Genomic DNA, 17,066 nt, shown 5'->3' on the forward strand with positions numbered 1-17,066 from the left:
GCATTTGCCGCAGTATAATAGGCTAGATGCCACTGGCCTGTTATAAAAACAAGTAAGTTTACTCAAGAAGGTAAATATCATACATACAGGTACTAACAGGCAGCATTACTAAGAAAGGACAAAAAGCTGACAGCAGTTACACAAGATGCACCCCAAGAAATTGGTGCTTAATCTTACATTGTTTAATGTATTTATAAGGTACGTCATAAATGGCATCTGTCAGATTTGTCTTGCTACACAGATTGCTAAACTCTGTGGCAGAGTACACCTAAAATATACAGTAAAGTCTTAGTTAACCAGATCTCAAGCAACCGGCAAAAAAAAAAAAAAAATCAAAGAAATACAGTACTGTTTTCATGTATTGCACTTTCTGTTTCCCCCCTGCAGTAACATAACTTACGTTTTTACAGTTTTAAAAAGGAAGATGGAAATAAACTCCCTCTCTCCCCAACCTGAGAATGTCAAACCAAACAAATAGTACAGGGTACAGTATTAGTCAGGCCTATTTTTAATATTAACTCTCAAGCAACCGGAAACTACAGTTATCTGGCATCTACCAATCCCTATGGGTGCCAGTTAACTGAGAGTTTACTCTAACTCAGACTAAAAAGCACAGGACTGCTATTGTGGTCGTACAAAGGGGAAATTTGAGCAGCTGCTATGGCCAAAGGGATTGGGGTGATCAAATAAAAACGTCTGGCTTTATTTCTCTTTTTAACACTGAACAAGTGCTGCAGATTACAAACAATGCAGGCATTGTTAAGAAAATGACTGGCTGGTTGTCCTATGCAGAAAAATTAAGTGGGCAAAATTGATATGTATCCAACAGCGATAATTGCAGTACTGCACCATTGGAAGAGAATCTGCTTAAAAAATGCTATAGCTTTGCTTCAGAGGAGTAACAAAAATTGAGTGGGAACAGCACAGCAAGGCACATGAGCCTCTAAAGAAACACTAGTAGTTAGTTGATAGCCATGTTGTTGCCTAGCACAACACCCCCACATGCCTAAAAACACTATCTGCTAAGAAAGATAATTCATGAGACCTAGTCTGTCTAAACACAATACGTGCTAGAAGGGAGCACTTGATACCCCAGCCATTCATGCCCCAATTTTCCCAATTATCAATGAGCACACTGTAAAATGGCACTGGTATACACCTGTGCCTTAGGGTATCTACAAACTACTCCTGTCCATAAGAGCCACAGGCAACAAGCCAGGGGTGAATTTGCAATTTTCCATCCATTGGTCCTAACTGAATTTGAATAAGCTTAGGGAAGGGCTCTGCTTTACATGAATGGGAAGTCTGTTCCACAAAAGGGATCATCTCTGAGACACACACTGTCCCTCCAATGTGTTTTGTTTATGTCACAGATGAGGCTTAGATCCTTAGCTTGGGTAACTCTAGTGATGTTTGTTTAGTGAATGTGTATCAGATCTATCAGGGCTGGATCGGAGAATGCCTTCAAGGTTATGCACAGATCACCCCTCAGTAGTCTGTAGGAGACAGACTACAGGGACAGGGCTTGAGACAGTCCACATAGGACATATTATTTACACCCTATATTCTTTTAGTGAGGAACCTATGCAGCTGCTTCAGCTGTTGAAAATGCCTGGTCAGGTGCATGCCAAATATGCATTGTATTCAGTTATTGGTCTAATGAGGGCTGAGTATAGTGGGACTATGATCTCCTTAGATCTGGATGCCGTGCCCTTACTTATAAGTTGCACCACGTTGAAGGATTTGCTCACTGTCAGGGACATGTGGTGATCAAAGTTCAGGTTACTGTCAACCTGAGTTCCCAAGTCCCTTACCAATGGGTCTACTCTTAGGGGAGCGCCATCAATGTTGTAATTTGCAGTGGTGGTCATCTTCCCAATGGGTATAATTATACATTTTTTTTTTGCATCGAGTTTTAGGCCATGGTTCTGGTGCCACTTATTTGTGTGTGTCAGGCCCTCCTGGGGGATATCTGCATCTTTGTGGGATTCTGTCATTGCACCCATCTTGCAGTCAGCAGAAAATATGATCAGTCAGCTGAAGGCCTTCTACATTTGCCTTGTCTTCAGTAAAGTATATTCTAAACAGGAGAGTTCCCATTACCAAGCCCTGGGAATAGTCTACACTGAGATTTGAACCCACATATATACATAAAACATTCACATTGGCCTAATGATTAATGTTCTGAGCTAATAGGTACTGAATCATAACAGAGCTGAATGACCCTTGAAAGGATCAAGCTAACTTCTGTTTTCAGCCACTTTATAAATAATTCTTACTATTTTCAGTTCGTTACTGTATCAGTGTATTTCTTTTCTAGTTGCCGTCACACTTTGAAATTTGTAGTAGGCAGGTATATTGGTAGTATGCGAACCTATGACTGACTATATTCATGGAATAACCTGAGAGCACTGTGGTGGTTACATGAACTGTTAGGGCAAAAAATGTTAAGTACTCACTGCAAGGTTCAAACTCCACTCTACTGCATGTGGTAAGTTCATTTGTAGCTAATTATTCTAACTAACAAGCCATGTGGTCATCCTGTGAAAGATGCAATTCTTTTGAGTTGTTCCAAAAGCAAGAAACACAGAATTATGCAGTTACTTGTTTGAGACATTTTAATTCAGAATTATGCCCTTATGATACATGAAAGTACCTATTTTGCCCTCTGTGTTGAAAAGACTACCTAGACTCCAAGCTACATCAGACAGAATAAGTTTTGTTGGTCCTGAAGCAGAGAAATATTGAACAAATTATATTTTCTGCCCTTGGAATAGTTATTGACATTTCTATAAATTGGTCTGTAATAAATCATGAAAGTCCAAACTAATAGGGCAATATTTCATCTATTTTCAATTTTTAGCTTCAGTGTTTTATTTTATCTCCTCAAGCAATCTGAAAAAGAAACAACACTATATAGCCCTGCTGACATAGAAAAATTATATTTATTTGTTTTTTCTTGCAGGAAGAATTCATGCCAAAAGGAGTTCTGGAGCTAAGCTGGTCTTTTTTGATATCAGGGCAGAAGGTGTCAAACTACAAGTCATGGCTACTTCAAAGTGAGTTCTCTGTTTAATTGGGCATGAATTATGAAATATATTCTTGGGTTAAAGACACATCAGACAGGATACTTAAATGAAACAATTAGCGCGTAAGCTTTGTAGCAGTTTTACAGTCTTTGGCATAACCATTAATCTCACTAACGTTAAACAGCACTAGTGTGAAGGACAGTGACTGAACTCAGGAATACATGAGATAGATATAAGGTGATTTTTACACTGGGATGCAAGAAAAATGAAATAAGCAGTCAGTTAAGGATGATTTGCAGTTTATCCAGAAGGTAAGGGAACTGCGTAGAGAAGATGGGCAAAGGAGACACGTTCTTTTGTCAAAATTGATGCTATTACATATCTTAAATGACTGGTTTGTTCATCTTTATCATTTTAGAAAACTCCATTGTGAATTACTGTTAGTGGTGAAGTCAGTAAGTTCAGGTAAAATTTCATATAAAAAGCATTTAGCCTAAGGATTAGCAAAGATATACTATAACACTTCTTCCCTAGTCAAAACAGTGCTTATTTCAAACAGACACACACACACACACACACACACACACACACACACACACACACACACACACACACACACACACACACACACACACACACACACACACACACTTTATCTGCAAACAGATAGCACTTTGTTTTATAGTTTCTAGGTCCACCAAGCAGAATATTCAGACACACTGAAACAGAATGCGTTCTGATTAAGTGCACCGAAGTTTGAGATAAGTATGAGTCACCCCCCAAAACACAAACACTTAAATACATTACCAAATTACTGTTGCCTCTCTTAGCACATGCCAGTATGTCCTAAAGGTGTGAGACAAGGAAAGAGGCAGATATTAACCTTAGCAGTTGTTACCCATTTTCTTATTTAATCTGCCATGATGGTTTGAGGCAGACAGGTAGGGGCAAGAGACCGCCTCAGCCTGCATATGTATTAACAAACCATTTATGTTAAATTGGTACAAACAAGGTGCCATTTTCAAGCAGTTCATATAATACGCCATATGCCATAAACTAATTTGCTCATGGCTTCATCTTAGCCTCCTAATCACACAGCTACTTCTACCATCAAACTGATTAGGTGTTACAGGATGTACAGTCACACTGTGTCATGATGCTCACCTCTGATTAGCCAGTATTGTTAATCAGTAGTGACATTAACATCAGGTCACAGCAGCAGCATTTTAGTCAGGCACGTCACTTTTGCTGTCTGCAAACTGGCTCCTCAGTGCAAACAGTGTTAACACCTCATATCCCTCAACCTCTTACATCAAGACATCTGGACAAAGCCATAAATAATGATGGGAACAAAGGCCCAAAAATATGGACATTTTGTAAATACTGCACTTACAAACTTAGAAAGTAGATAGAACAACATGTTTTGCATTAGCATGAATTTTCTGAGGGGTATGAAGTCTGAAACTCAAATGACTGTTATTATTTTCTGACTTCAACCCTCAATGATTTGCCTGTGATTTGCCAGAAACCACAATTTTATGAGAAACAGACCAAAAATATGAGGCAAAAATCTGGACATTCTGCATAAATCTGTCCAGTTGAGAGATAGGAACAGTTCAGTCATCACAAATACACTACCACTAGGCACTAGATACAATGCATTTTGGGATGCATACCTTCTTAAAATGGCATACTATACAATAGTCTTAAAGTGGTAATGGCTAAAATACATTTTAAATATATACAGACCCAAGCAGCCCACGTTGTGTCATCACCCCACCCCACCCCCAAGTAAAGAGAAGCCTTTCTTTAGCATTACAAAGTGAAGATATATGAGTGACTGCAAAAAAATACATTCAGCATTCTAGATTGATTCTACCAGTTTAACATTTATGGACGCTCTTGCATAATTATTTAAAAATATCATTTTGAGAGAAATGGTAGTAGCATGATATTTTCAACAATAAAAATCGTACAGTAATTTATCTGACCATATGGCTCTTTTGCATTTTCAATAATGAATTGCTACCATACCTCTCTACTTCCAGATTTTCTCCTCGTATTTTTGGTATGTTCCTCATAAAATGTGCGTTTTTCTGGCAAATAACTGGAATGATCTGAAGTTGAAGTCACTAAATAATGACATACATTTGAGTTTCAGACTTCAAATCCTTCAGAAAAGGTATTTTAACACGAACATTGTTACTCTAGCAACTTTCTAGGTTTAAAAGAGCAATATTTATATTTTTGAGCCTTTGCCCCCACCCCCCATTTTGTAAGGCTTTGTCCAGATTTCCTGTACTAAGAGATTAAGAGGTATGAAATTCTGTACTTTTACTTCATGCCTGTCTCAGGAACAGGAACTGGAATATATGGAAGTAAAACTATTAGACAAACAATTATAATGGGCAGTATTGTTTTACCGAATAGCTGGGTAACTACAGCAGAGCTAGTAAGGGAGACTGCTAGAAAGGTGCTTGGTGTGACATCTGGACAGAGGAAGAAGGACAAGGAGACCTGCTGGTGGAATGAGGAAGTACAGGAGAGTATACAGAGGAAGAGGCTGGCAAAGACAAAGTGGGATTGTCAAAGAGATGAAGAAAGTAGACATGAGTATAAGGAGATGAGATGCATGGCAAAGAGAGAGGTGGCGAAGGATAAGGATAAGGCATATAGAGAGTTGCATGAGAGATTGGACACTAAAGAGGGAGAAAAGGACCTGTACCAATTGACTAAACAGAGGGACAGAGCTGGGAAAGATGTGCAGCAGGTAAGGGTGATAAAGGATAGTGAGGGAAATGTACTCACAAGTGAGGAGAGTGTGTTGAGTAGATGGAAAGAGTACTTTGAAGGGCTGATGAATGAAGAGTATGAGAGAGAGAGAGAGAGAGAGAGAGAAGGTTGGATGATGTGGGGATAGTGAATCAGGAAGTGAAACAGATTAGCAAAGAGGAAGTAAGGATAGCTATGAAGAGGATGAAGAATAGAAAGGCTGATGGCCCAGATAACATACCAGTGGAAGCATGGAGGTGCTTAGGTGAAATGGCAGTGAAACTTTTAGCCAGATTGTTTAATGAAAATTTTGGAAAGTCAGAGGATGCCCGAGGAGTGGAGAAAAAGTGTTTTGGTACCTATCTTTAAGAATAAGGGTGATGTGCAGAGCTGCCGTAACTACAGAGGGATACAATTGATCAGTCACAGCTTGAAGGTATGGGAAAGAGTAGTGGAATCTAGGTTAAGAAGGGAGGTGATGATTAGTGATCAGCAGTATGGTTTCATGCCAGGAAAGAGCACTACAGATGCAATGTTTGCTCTGAGAGTGTTGTTGGAGAAATACAGAGAAGGTCAGAAGGAGTTGCATTGTGTCTTTGTGGACTTAGAGAAAGCATATGGCAGGGTGCCTAGAGAGGAGTTGTGGTATTATATGAGGAAGTCGGGAGTGGCAGAGAAGTATGTAAGAGTGGTACAGGATATGTACGAGGGTAGTGTGACATTGGTGAGGACTGCGGTGGGAGTGACAGATACGTTTAAAGTGGAGGTGGGATTACATCAAGGATGAGCTCTGAGCCCTTTCTTATTTGCAGTGGTGATGGACAGGTTGACAGATGAGATCAAACAGGAGGCCCCGTGGACTATGGTGTTTGCAGATGACATTGTGATATGTAGTGAGAGTAGGGACCAGGTTGAGGAGACCCTGGAGAGGTGGAGATATGCTTTAGAGAGGAAAGGAATGAAGGTCAGCAGGGCTAAAACAGAATATATGAGGTGTAAATGTGAGGGACGGTAGAGGAATGGTGAGGATGCAGGGAGTAGAGTTGGTAAAGGTGGATGAGTTTAAATACTTGGGATCAACAGTTCATAGTAATGGTGAGTGTGGAAGAGAGGTGAAGAAGAGAGTACAGGCAGGGTGGAATGGGTGGAGAAGAGTGTCAGGAGGGATTTGTCACAGATGGGTACCAGTAAGAGTGAAAAGGAAGGTCTACAAGAGGGTAGTGAGACCAGCTATGTTATATGAGTTGGAGACGGTGGCATTGACAAAAAGGCAGGAGTCAGAGCTGGATGTGGCAGAGTTAAAGATGTTAAGATTTGCACTGGGTGTGACTAGGATGGACAGGATTAGGAATCAGTATATTAGAGGGTCAGCTCAGGTTGGACAGTTTGGAGACAAAGCAAGAGAGGCGAGATTGCGTTGGTTTGGACATGTGCTGAGGAGGGATGCTGGGTATATTGGGAAAAGGATGCTAAGGATGGAGCTGTCAGGTAAGAGGAAAAGAGGAAGGCCTAAGATAAGGTCTATGGATATGGTGAGAGAGGACATGCAGGCAGTTGGTGTGAAAGAGCATGATGCAGAGGACAGGAAGAAATGGAAACAGATGATCCGCTGTGGCAACCCCTAATGGGAACAGCCGAAAGAAGATGATGATGATTGTTTTGATGATTGTTTTTAGAGTCACTCTGCAATACAGTGTTAACAAGCAAAGGAACAGTCACTCTTGGTTAGGTAAAACACTGCCTGTTATTACTCCTTGTGAATTCGAGACTTCTACCCACATGTGGGATATTACACTGTGGTAAAGCTTTTGAAGGAATCAGGAGCACTCTTATTAGACATGGATATTCTCAGTTGAGGCACTTCTGGTTACTTTTTCTGAGCACAGCTTTCAGTGTTGATAGGTTCATTAGGAACTATTCAAATATGTCGCAGAGTTCATATAACTATGGCACTATATTCTGCTTGCATCATATAACACCTCAGTACATTAGGTTTCTGCACTGCAACACCTGTTGTGTCTCCCCCCCCCTGACACACACACACACACACGCACACACAAACATTAGTTATATGAGTTGCACTGGTTAAAGGATAGGTAGTGGGTGAGAATAATAGTGCCTGTCATATAACTTTTTTATGAAGCTTTAGCTTGCTGGTTATTCTGTTTAACTAAGTTGTACAGAATAGTTTTAAGTTCATATTTTCACTCTAACATTGGTACATTAGCCCTTACTTGTTCTTCAGGCATTAGCTGCGATGACCTTACTCCTGTATTAGTGTATAGAGTAGCTCAATATGACATGAAAGCTCTGTGAGGATCAGGTTGTTGATATATTTTTTATTGTTTGAACTGCTGCCTCTCAGCTTATCCATTTGACTGAGAATGCTGAATACTTGACATAGTATATTTAAAATCCTAGACATCAAAAAGCTACTATTGGAACTCATTTGGTACAAACTGTGCACCACCATTGTATGTAGCCAGTGCAATTGGTATTCCATATTTTGTGAACACGGCCCTGAACATGCATTTGATTTGTTGACTAACCGTAGTTGGTGCACAAATCATTTCTATTTCACAAGAGAAACAGACAATGGCTATGAGGTAGTGCTTGCCATCAACCCCACAAAAGTCAGCAGTTTTGTTTTGCCATGGACTTGGAGTAAAGGTGTCAATATTAACGTTTCTTTCCTTTGAGATAGTTTATGGCCAGTACAGAGCTGCCACTTTGATGGATGCTTTACAATGTTTTGCTTAACGTTTGGCCTCCATACTGACATTTTGTTTCTTCCTTGATACTTTGTAGGACCTTGCTGACCTTTATGTATTTAGCACAGCACTTCAGCATGTTGTGATGAGAGTGCTACTATTATGTCTTAATACACTAACAAGCCTTCATGGTTGGATACTTGCACTCTGTATAGTACATGAGATGCTTTGATTGCATCGAGTGATCTTGCCATCCATCTCAAACATAATGGATAACAGTTTGTAAATCTTGGTCATTTCTGGTAGCTTGCTTTAGCTTTACTACTCTTTTTGTAGACACAAGTCTAGTTGTAACTATGCTCTACACACAGATGGCAATGTCTTCAATATCTGCTAATAACTGGTAACATACAGGATTTCTGGATAACATGTCTCCTGTAACTAATTGTTCTCCAGGCACACATATCGCTCTCGTCAACAGTCTTTGCCATTTGGATGCCACTTTACTTTCAAGTCCCAAGATATAGTTAGAGAACTTTCATATGTCCACAAACATGAAAGGCACTTTTTCTCATTCTGAAAATATCTCTGTTCAGCATCAGTTAAAATTCTGGAATTACAGGCAGCAGTATATAACACTTACTCATCCATTTTGAATAATGCTGCACTTAGGCCAATACCTACTAGCATCAGCACTCACAATTGTTGATTTAGTGACATCTTAGTATGCCAGCTCGGGAGCTGTAGTTAGCATTTCTTTTACTCTGCTGAAAGCCTGGGCCTGAGCGTTTATCCATGACTGGGATATGACTTTATGACTTTCTTCAACAGGTTGGTTAATGGACAGAGCAGATTTGAAAGATCAGTTGTGAATTTGCCCTAGGCGTTAATCATGCCTAGAGTCCATCTTAACTCAATTGCACAAGATGGACTCTTTAGTTCAACTATTGTCCTGACCTTGGTTGCATCTGAATTGATTCTAATAGCATGTATACTGTGACCAAAGTACTGAAGCTCAGTCTTTCAGATTAATTTTAACCGCAAAGTTTTAATACTTCACAGCACTGATTCTAACCTTTCTTCATCTATGCAAATACCAAGATGTTATACTATCAACAACAACAACATTAACATGCCCAGTAAGTGAGTAACCCTTTTTTCCTTGAAATATTTCAGGTAGTGATGTTAAACTCAATTGTAGCCGCCTGAAACATAACCTTTCAGTTGAAGTAATGCAAATTGTTAGCTTTTGGCTATCTGCCTCAAGGATTATTTATCAAAATCTGCTGGAAGCACTTAATGTGAAAAATGCTGTAGCACTGACTGGTTTATATGTGATGTTTTCTAGTGCAGGTAGAATGAACTTTTCTCATGCAATTGCATTATTAAGCCTCTGTAAACTTAACACATATTTGTACACTATTTTTCTTTATTACAGGAACCATTGGTACACACCACTCAGTCAGTTCCTTTTCAGTCAATTCCTTTAACCTACGGTGTTGGTGCTGCGGTAGCATTGTCGCCTCACTGCAAGACGCTGTCTGGTTCGATTCTCAGCTAGAGCGTCTTCTACGTGGAGACATGCGTGAATGGGCATTCCTTCATTGAAGGTTGTGCGTCAGGGCTGGTAACTCGGCACGTAAAAATCAACTACCAATCATTAGCAGACTGGAGTTCCACTGTGGCGACCCCTAACTGGGAAAAGCCGAACGACACAAACTCAGTCAGTTCCTTTACACTTTTTATTACACAACATTTTTGCGTTCTTTTGAGTTCTGTCTGTACTTTAGACAGTAGGCAATTGCATTCTCCTGGATGTGTTCAAGGCATACGGAACAGCATTCAGTTTTAATTTAATCTTCACTGGTTCACAATTAAACAAACCAGCTTTACCATACACATCCACACTGACTTCAGTTATGCTGGCAATTAAGCCCATTTCACATGCCACAGCTCTGCTGAGCAGATTATTTATGTACAGACCATCCAGCACATAAACCCAGAACTCACCCTTCTGTCCCTTCTACTCAGACATACCTAGAAAAACATCAGTGCACTGCACTTGTGTTTGCCCGCAGAGCTACATATTCCACCTCTGCTTCATGCACCTGTGTACACTTAGAGAGCTTTCTGTAGGTAGCATGTGATATCACAGGAACATCAGCCCCTGTATCAATCTTGAAACTCACTTGAGTTCCATTAATATGAAGTATCCCTTGTCAATCTGCTTTAATATTTATTTTGTTCATTTTTATACATTTGTTAACCAGGTAAGTCCACAGGACAAAAGTGTCTCTTTTCAGGGGTAACCTGGGCATACTACCTGATAAGTAACTTTGCTCAGAGCTATACAGTAAAAAAAGACTGAGGTTGAAGGAATGGAACTTTTGACCTTAGGTACAAGAAGTAGCTTGTTAACAGTTCAGACTCTTAATCCTCTGAGGTAAATGCCAGGTCTATCAGGCACAGTAGTGGCTGAACAAAGGAAAAACGCTTTCTGAACATTATTTTCAGTTTTATTTCAGAAGAAATGTTTTACATTATGTTTGTCTTAAAAACAGCAGCAAAACAGCTCAATATTTTAACTCTTTTACACTCACTGCCTCTTGCTATGTATTGCTCCTACTCAGCATGACAACGGTTACACCTCATGCATTTGTGAAGGTTATACTAACTCTGGTTCTTATGTATTTCCTTACTTTGACCACAATTAACTTCTTTTCAAACTTGCTATTCTCTCTATGCTTTACCTGTCTTACATAATTTGCCATATTTTAATTAACGTTTTGTTTCTTAATTTTGCCTCACTGGCAACTTGAATGGCTTTTTCTAAAGTTTAAGATACTTCTACATCAGCCAGTCCCCATCACAGTGCTGTCTCTTATTCATCTTATGTTTCATTAAACCCCAATTGTCATGCAGTTTACATAAATGCCTTACAAGAGCTTCAACAGGTTCATCTTGATTTGTACATAAACGAGGAAGCACACCATTTCAATTCTAATATTCCTTTTTGGCACAAAACTTTCATTTAGTCTTAATTACATACTCATATGTGACATTTTTAGCCTCTGAGAATGAAAAGGATTTGTATATTGCTCCACTTCTTTTCCAACTGAATATAACAAAAGTATTTACCTGGATTTCTTCTGATTATTTATCTAGCCTCATTGCTACCCTAAATTGCTGTCTCTGGTCAAGACAGCTGAATAGTTTTTAGAAGACAAATGGCTCCGAGTGGGTGACACTGTCATTTCTGTCAAAAATTCTGTTGTCTTTGGCTGAAGAGTTTAAAATCAGTAACTGACTACTTAGGGAAGTAAAATGGTTTGCTTTTGGCAAAATGGCTTACTCTTAGCTTGATAGACACTACTTGGTCTGGTGGCTCATTTTATTTTTTTTTGACAGGAATGGTGTTTTCATTTTTATTTGAGAAGAAGATCCCTCTTCTTACACCATACAATGGCACACATCTCTGTTTACCCAGTGATGTGGATTAGTAATGTTACTAACATCAGCATACAACAGCATTTTATTCAAATAACTATCATTCTGTAAAACGTTATTATCATCATCAGCTCCCTTTTTCCCATTTTCTACACAGGGTCGGGTATCGTGTCAGCTGCCACTATCTCTCTCTATTCAGCGATAATCTCCTAACTTCTTTTGACAGCTATGCCTGACTGTTTCAGGTGTTCTCTCACACAGTCCTTCTCTGCAATTAGGGCTACTTGGGCTTCTGCTCCGATGTCGTCATTTCTTCATTGATCCTATAGTGTTGCATCCTACCACCTGTCTCAGGCACTTCATCTCCATCACCTCTAGCTTCCTCAGCTTCTCTGCCTTCAATGCCCAGGTTCCTGCACCATACCGTTGTACTGGCTGCACCATTGTTTTGTACACTTTCATTATCAGCTTCTTTGGCATTGTCCTGGCATACACTATCCCCTGACACTCAGTGCCAGTTGCCTGAAGCCCCTCTAATTCTAGCTTTGACCTTCTCATTAAGACTTTCCTTCTCCTCAACCACCCATCCCAGATACTTGAAGCTGTTAACCTGTTCTCCTTTTATCCCAGTTCTCAGCTTCCTTTTGATTTCCCCCATTTGTTGTCCTTAAAACTATCTGATCTGTACTTAGTTTCATCCTGTGTACCTTCAGTTTTGCATTTCATTCCCCTATGATTTGCTGAAGTTCTTGTACAGAGTCTGCTTGTAATGCCAAATTGTTTACATACAGCAATGTTTTTGATCTGTCTCCTTCAGCTTGTTTTCTAATGTAGTCCATTACCAGTATGAACAGCAACTGGCTCATAAGTGAACCCTATACCCATCCACTCCCACTTTGAACCTATCAATGAGTCCAAACACGGTGCTTCTTTTTTGTCACTGGGTCCTTACCCTGCACTAATTCTACCAGCTTCCAGGATTCTGAGCCATCACAGGACTTCCCAGATCAGAATTCATGGGGCCTTGTCATATGCTTTTTCCAACTCTAGGAATGCCCAGTTGGCCTATTTCCTCATCTTGAGCTTCTTCTCACTACAAACATGGTTGTGCTGCATCCTGATCTGAATCTGGACTGCACATCTTCAAACCCACATTCTACTAATCTGTGTATTTGTTTATCAATCACCCTCTTCTGCACTTTCATACAGTGTGACAGGTGGTTGATACCTCTATATTGCCCACAGGTGTGAATGTCTCCTTTTATTCACTAGTCATCTGAGATTTGCCTCTCCCCGTACTGTTATAAGTATCCACCAGAATAAAAGCACTCTCAGACTAAGCAAACAACTCAGAGCACTAATAAAGTCTACCAAAACCACATTTAAGGTATATTTGGACTCCCAAATCAAAAACAACCACATGGCATTCTTTAGCTATGTCCACAACCTCAAAGGTCATACACAGTTGCATGCAGAGCTCGTTGTAAATGGCGCCACCTTTACTGAGTCAGAGGATATAGCAAACCTACTGACCAACAAATTCAACTCCAACTTTACCTCTCTCCCCCTCAATCTTCCCTCAGGAAATACCATCAAATATAACTCCCCTTGCTATCACTAGGGAACAGGTCCTTAATGGTCGCTCTCTAAGGCTAGGAACAGTGCATCAATGGGCCCAGACAATATCCCAGGATTCCTTCTAAATAGCATGAAACATGACCTATCAGGACCTCAGGAATTGCTATTTAATTGTAGCCTAGCCTCCAAACAGGCTTCATGCCTCATGAATGGAGAGCAGCAACAGTCATCCCTCTGCACAAAGGTAGACAATCTACAGACTCTGGAAACAACAGACCCATAAGTTTCACTAGTCTCGTATACAAAGCCATGGAAAGAATTATCATGGACATGATCAATAATGACATAGGAAACCTCCAGACACTGGACCTAACCCAATTTGTTTTCATCAAGGGCAGATCACGCCTACTCAATCCCAATTTATTTTTGTCAAGGGCAGGTCATGCCTACTCAGCCTGGTAGACTTCTTTGAGAAGGTCACCAAAGCAATGGATGAGGGAAAAATGGTTCACACTGTCTACCTTGACTGACCAAGGCATTTGACACAATATCTCACTCAGGCATTGTTAACAAATTCAAGAGGTTAGGTACAAACCCTTATGTCATCCGGTGGATAGCCAGCTCGCTCACAGATAGGAGACTGGAAGATAGAATTGGGGAGTCCACCTCTACAAAGAGGCCAGTCATAAGGAGAGTCTCTCAGGGATCGGTCCTGGGACAGCTCCTTTTTGGCATTCACTTCTTTAAAGTCAAGACCAATGTCAATGTTTCTTTGCTGACTAAATCTGCAGATGATTGCAAATTAGGAGCTGTCATTGAATTCCCTACCAAGACAAATGTTCTCCAGGAAAGGCTGATGCAGACAAACAACTGTTGTCAGAGCCATGGACTAAAACTAAATGCCAAGAAATGCATAATAGCATCCTTAAGGAAGTCAACCACCCCTGGTAACTATCATATTGATAACACCCCCCTAAGAGCTGACCCAGTAGACAGGGACTTGGTAACACACAAAGACAATAATCTAGCCTTTGACCATCACATGTCTACAGTAGTGAGGATTGAGAAAATCATTCTATGCTATGCAATTTATAAACAAAGGTAGAGCATCAAGGTCCAAGGAAGTCATTGTTCCACTGTATTTGGCATTCCTCAGACCTATCATTGAGTACAATGCCCCCTTTGGTATGTACCTAACCAGACATATCCAATAATTGGAACATTCACAGAGGTTCCTCACTAGAAGAATACAGGGCATAAGTAAAATGTTCTCTGCAGACTGCTGCCTCAAGGCCCTATCCCTGTATTCTGTCTGTTACAGGCTGTTGAGAGGAGATCCATGCCTGGCATACAAGGCATTGCCACACCCCACCATGATGGACTTCCTGCATATCCACAAAGCAAACAGAACCAGAATTACCTGTTCTAAATACTTAAACATTGCATGTGGTATAAATAGGACCTGCTGGAGAGACAGGTATGTATCCCAGAGACCACCCCTTCTCAGGAACAGGCTCTCCATCCATGTGAAGCAGAGCTCTTCCCTAACCCAATTCAAGTGCAACCTGGACAATTGGATGGGGAGCAGAAAATTCATCCCTGGTTTGGCACCTATGTCTCTAATGACATAGGCATTCTGTAAATGGTTTATCTCCCAAGCCCTTGCTTATTGTCAGAGATTTGGAATGCATGGCTAGGCTTAAAAGGGCCATTGTGGTTAATGACCTAGTAAACACCTGTGAAGCTATGACTACCCTCAGAGCCATTTCTCCCTTAAGTATCCCCAGCATTGTGATTATATCTGCTGTGACCTCATCTCAGCCTACTGCTTTCCCTGACTTAATTTTCTTTAGTGTTGTTCTTACTTTTTATAGGGCTTTTTTTCTTCTTTCATTATAGGCTGTGTATGAAGCAGTACAGCTTTTGTGGGGTTTTTTTTCTTTATTTAGAAGCTGCTGGAAGTAATCATTCCATCTGCTTTTAATGTCCTGTGGACTGATGAGCAGGTTGTTGCTGACATGCATTATGAATGGTGTCTGATAACTATCTTCTTTTACTTTATGACTTTGCCTTGTAGCATGATATAGCTATCTCTATGCCATATGCTGAGTCACTTTTCAGAAGCTGGTAGAGTACCTCTGGTGCTTTGTTCATTGCTATTGTAACTGCCCTCTTAACCATTTTGCTAGCCAACCGGTATTTCTTCATAGTTTAGTCTGCCTTTGCTATCTTATAGTTTTCCCAGCACTGTTTTCTTCTGATAACGTTGCAAATATAGTATAATATGCCTGCACCCATTCAAGATTATAAACTTTGTTCTCCCAGTTGTGGGCTTTCGTGTGAATCAAGGAAATTCTTTCTGTGTTTCTTAGTTGTTGAGATATTAATTTAGACATGAAAAGTATGACCATCTGCAGAATTAAGTTTATGAACAACAATAATATCTGCCTTAGCAGTACTAGACAGACGTCAGGTACTAGTCAACTCTGCAGCCATCATGTCTAAATTATGAGCTGACAGCTTCCAGTACCTCACGTATGATATGGTTTTGCAATTAATGTATTTATGAACAGACAACAGTAGATAGTTGCAGGTGTCACCTGGGTGTCTATAAAGAAACACCCTGTGAAATTACTAGTAATGAATGAGTTAAAGTAACCTCTGTTATTATGTTACTTAGAAAACCAATGTCTGCATGAAGTTTTCAACTTGTTATTCATAGAATTGAACCTTAGCATTTTGTCCTACATTTTCCTTAACTAGCCTATAGAATACAAGGAGGTTGATTCTGTCTCTCTTCCATAAACTCTAATAACAGTAAGGAATTCATATGGTTCACAAGGAATAATTAATAATGAAATCGCAGTTGTTGGCAAACAGGTTGCAAGGTGGCTGTCCCCCATATGTTTTAATACCAGTCAAAGAATCCTCACAAATGGCTATCTGTTTCTGTATCTCACAAGGGATAACTAACAGCTAAATTAAGGACAGAATTACTTTCTGGCAAAAAAAAATATATATATATATATTTCTGTTCATTTGTGGCAGTCCAATTTTCCAATTGCCAGACGTTCCTATACATTTTTGTATCAACTAATTGCAAGTAGAACACTGATCCCCCTCACCCTATCCCCACAAACATTTCTCTTGGTTGATCAGATTACAAGTAATCCTTTATGATTACAGTATTGTTGCTTCATTTTGAAATAATCTAATGCTGAAGTATTAAATACTGCATATAACTGGATTATATTACCTGTAGCTTCACTTAACTCTGCTTTAGATGCACAGTCTCAGGCTGTTTATCCCTTGTAGCACTCATGCCTAAAACTGATTCTGGAACCCATATGGGATGGTTTCCTAAATCATAGATCCCATTTCTGATCCTTATAGCTATGTCCATAATTTTGGTCCTAGTGAATGTTTGTCATTTTAAGGCCTAGCTATAAAAAGGAGTACACCCTGGGGGGAGGGGGGTTGATTCAGAAAGAGTTGCTCTCAGCTTATGTCTGCACTGATTCCAAAAGAC

The 17,066-nt window shown here is 40.0% G+C and overlaps 1 protein-coding gene across 1 annotated transcript in view; it reads left to right on the forward strand.

The window, feature by feature from the left end:
* The window catches only part of LOC122798301 (lysine--tRNA ligase-like), a 394,521-nt gene that overhangs the window by 130,742 nt on the left and 246,713 nt on the right, over positions 1-17,066 (forward strand). Inside the window, exon 4 of the mRNA XM_044067128.1 lies at positions 2,966-3,059. Coding sequence (XP_043923063.1) covers positions 2,966-3,059 — 94 coding nt within the window. The remainder of the gene's footprint in view (positions 1-2,965; positions 3,060-17,066) is intronic.

Source organism: Protopterus annectens, chromosome 3.part1, assembly GCF_019279795.1.
Source record: "Protopterus annectens isolate FY-2018-M chromosome 3.part1, PAN1.0, whole genome shotgun sequence".
Lineage (NCBI taxonomy): Eukaryota > Metazoa > Chordata > Ceratodontiformes > Protopteridae > Protopterus > Protopterus annectens.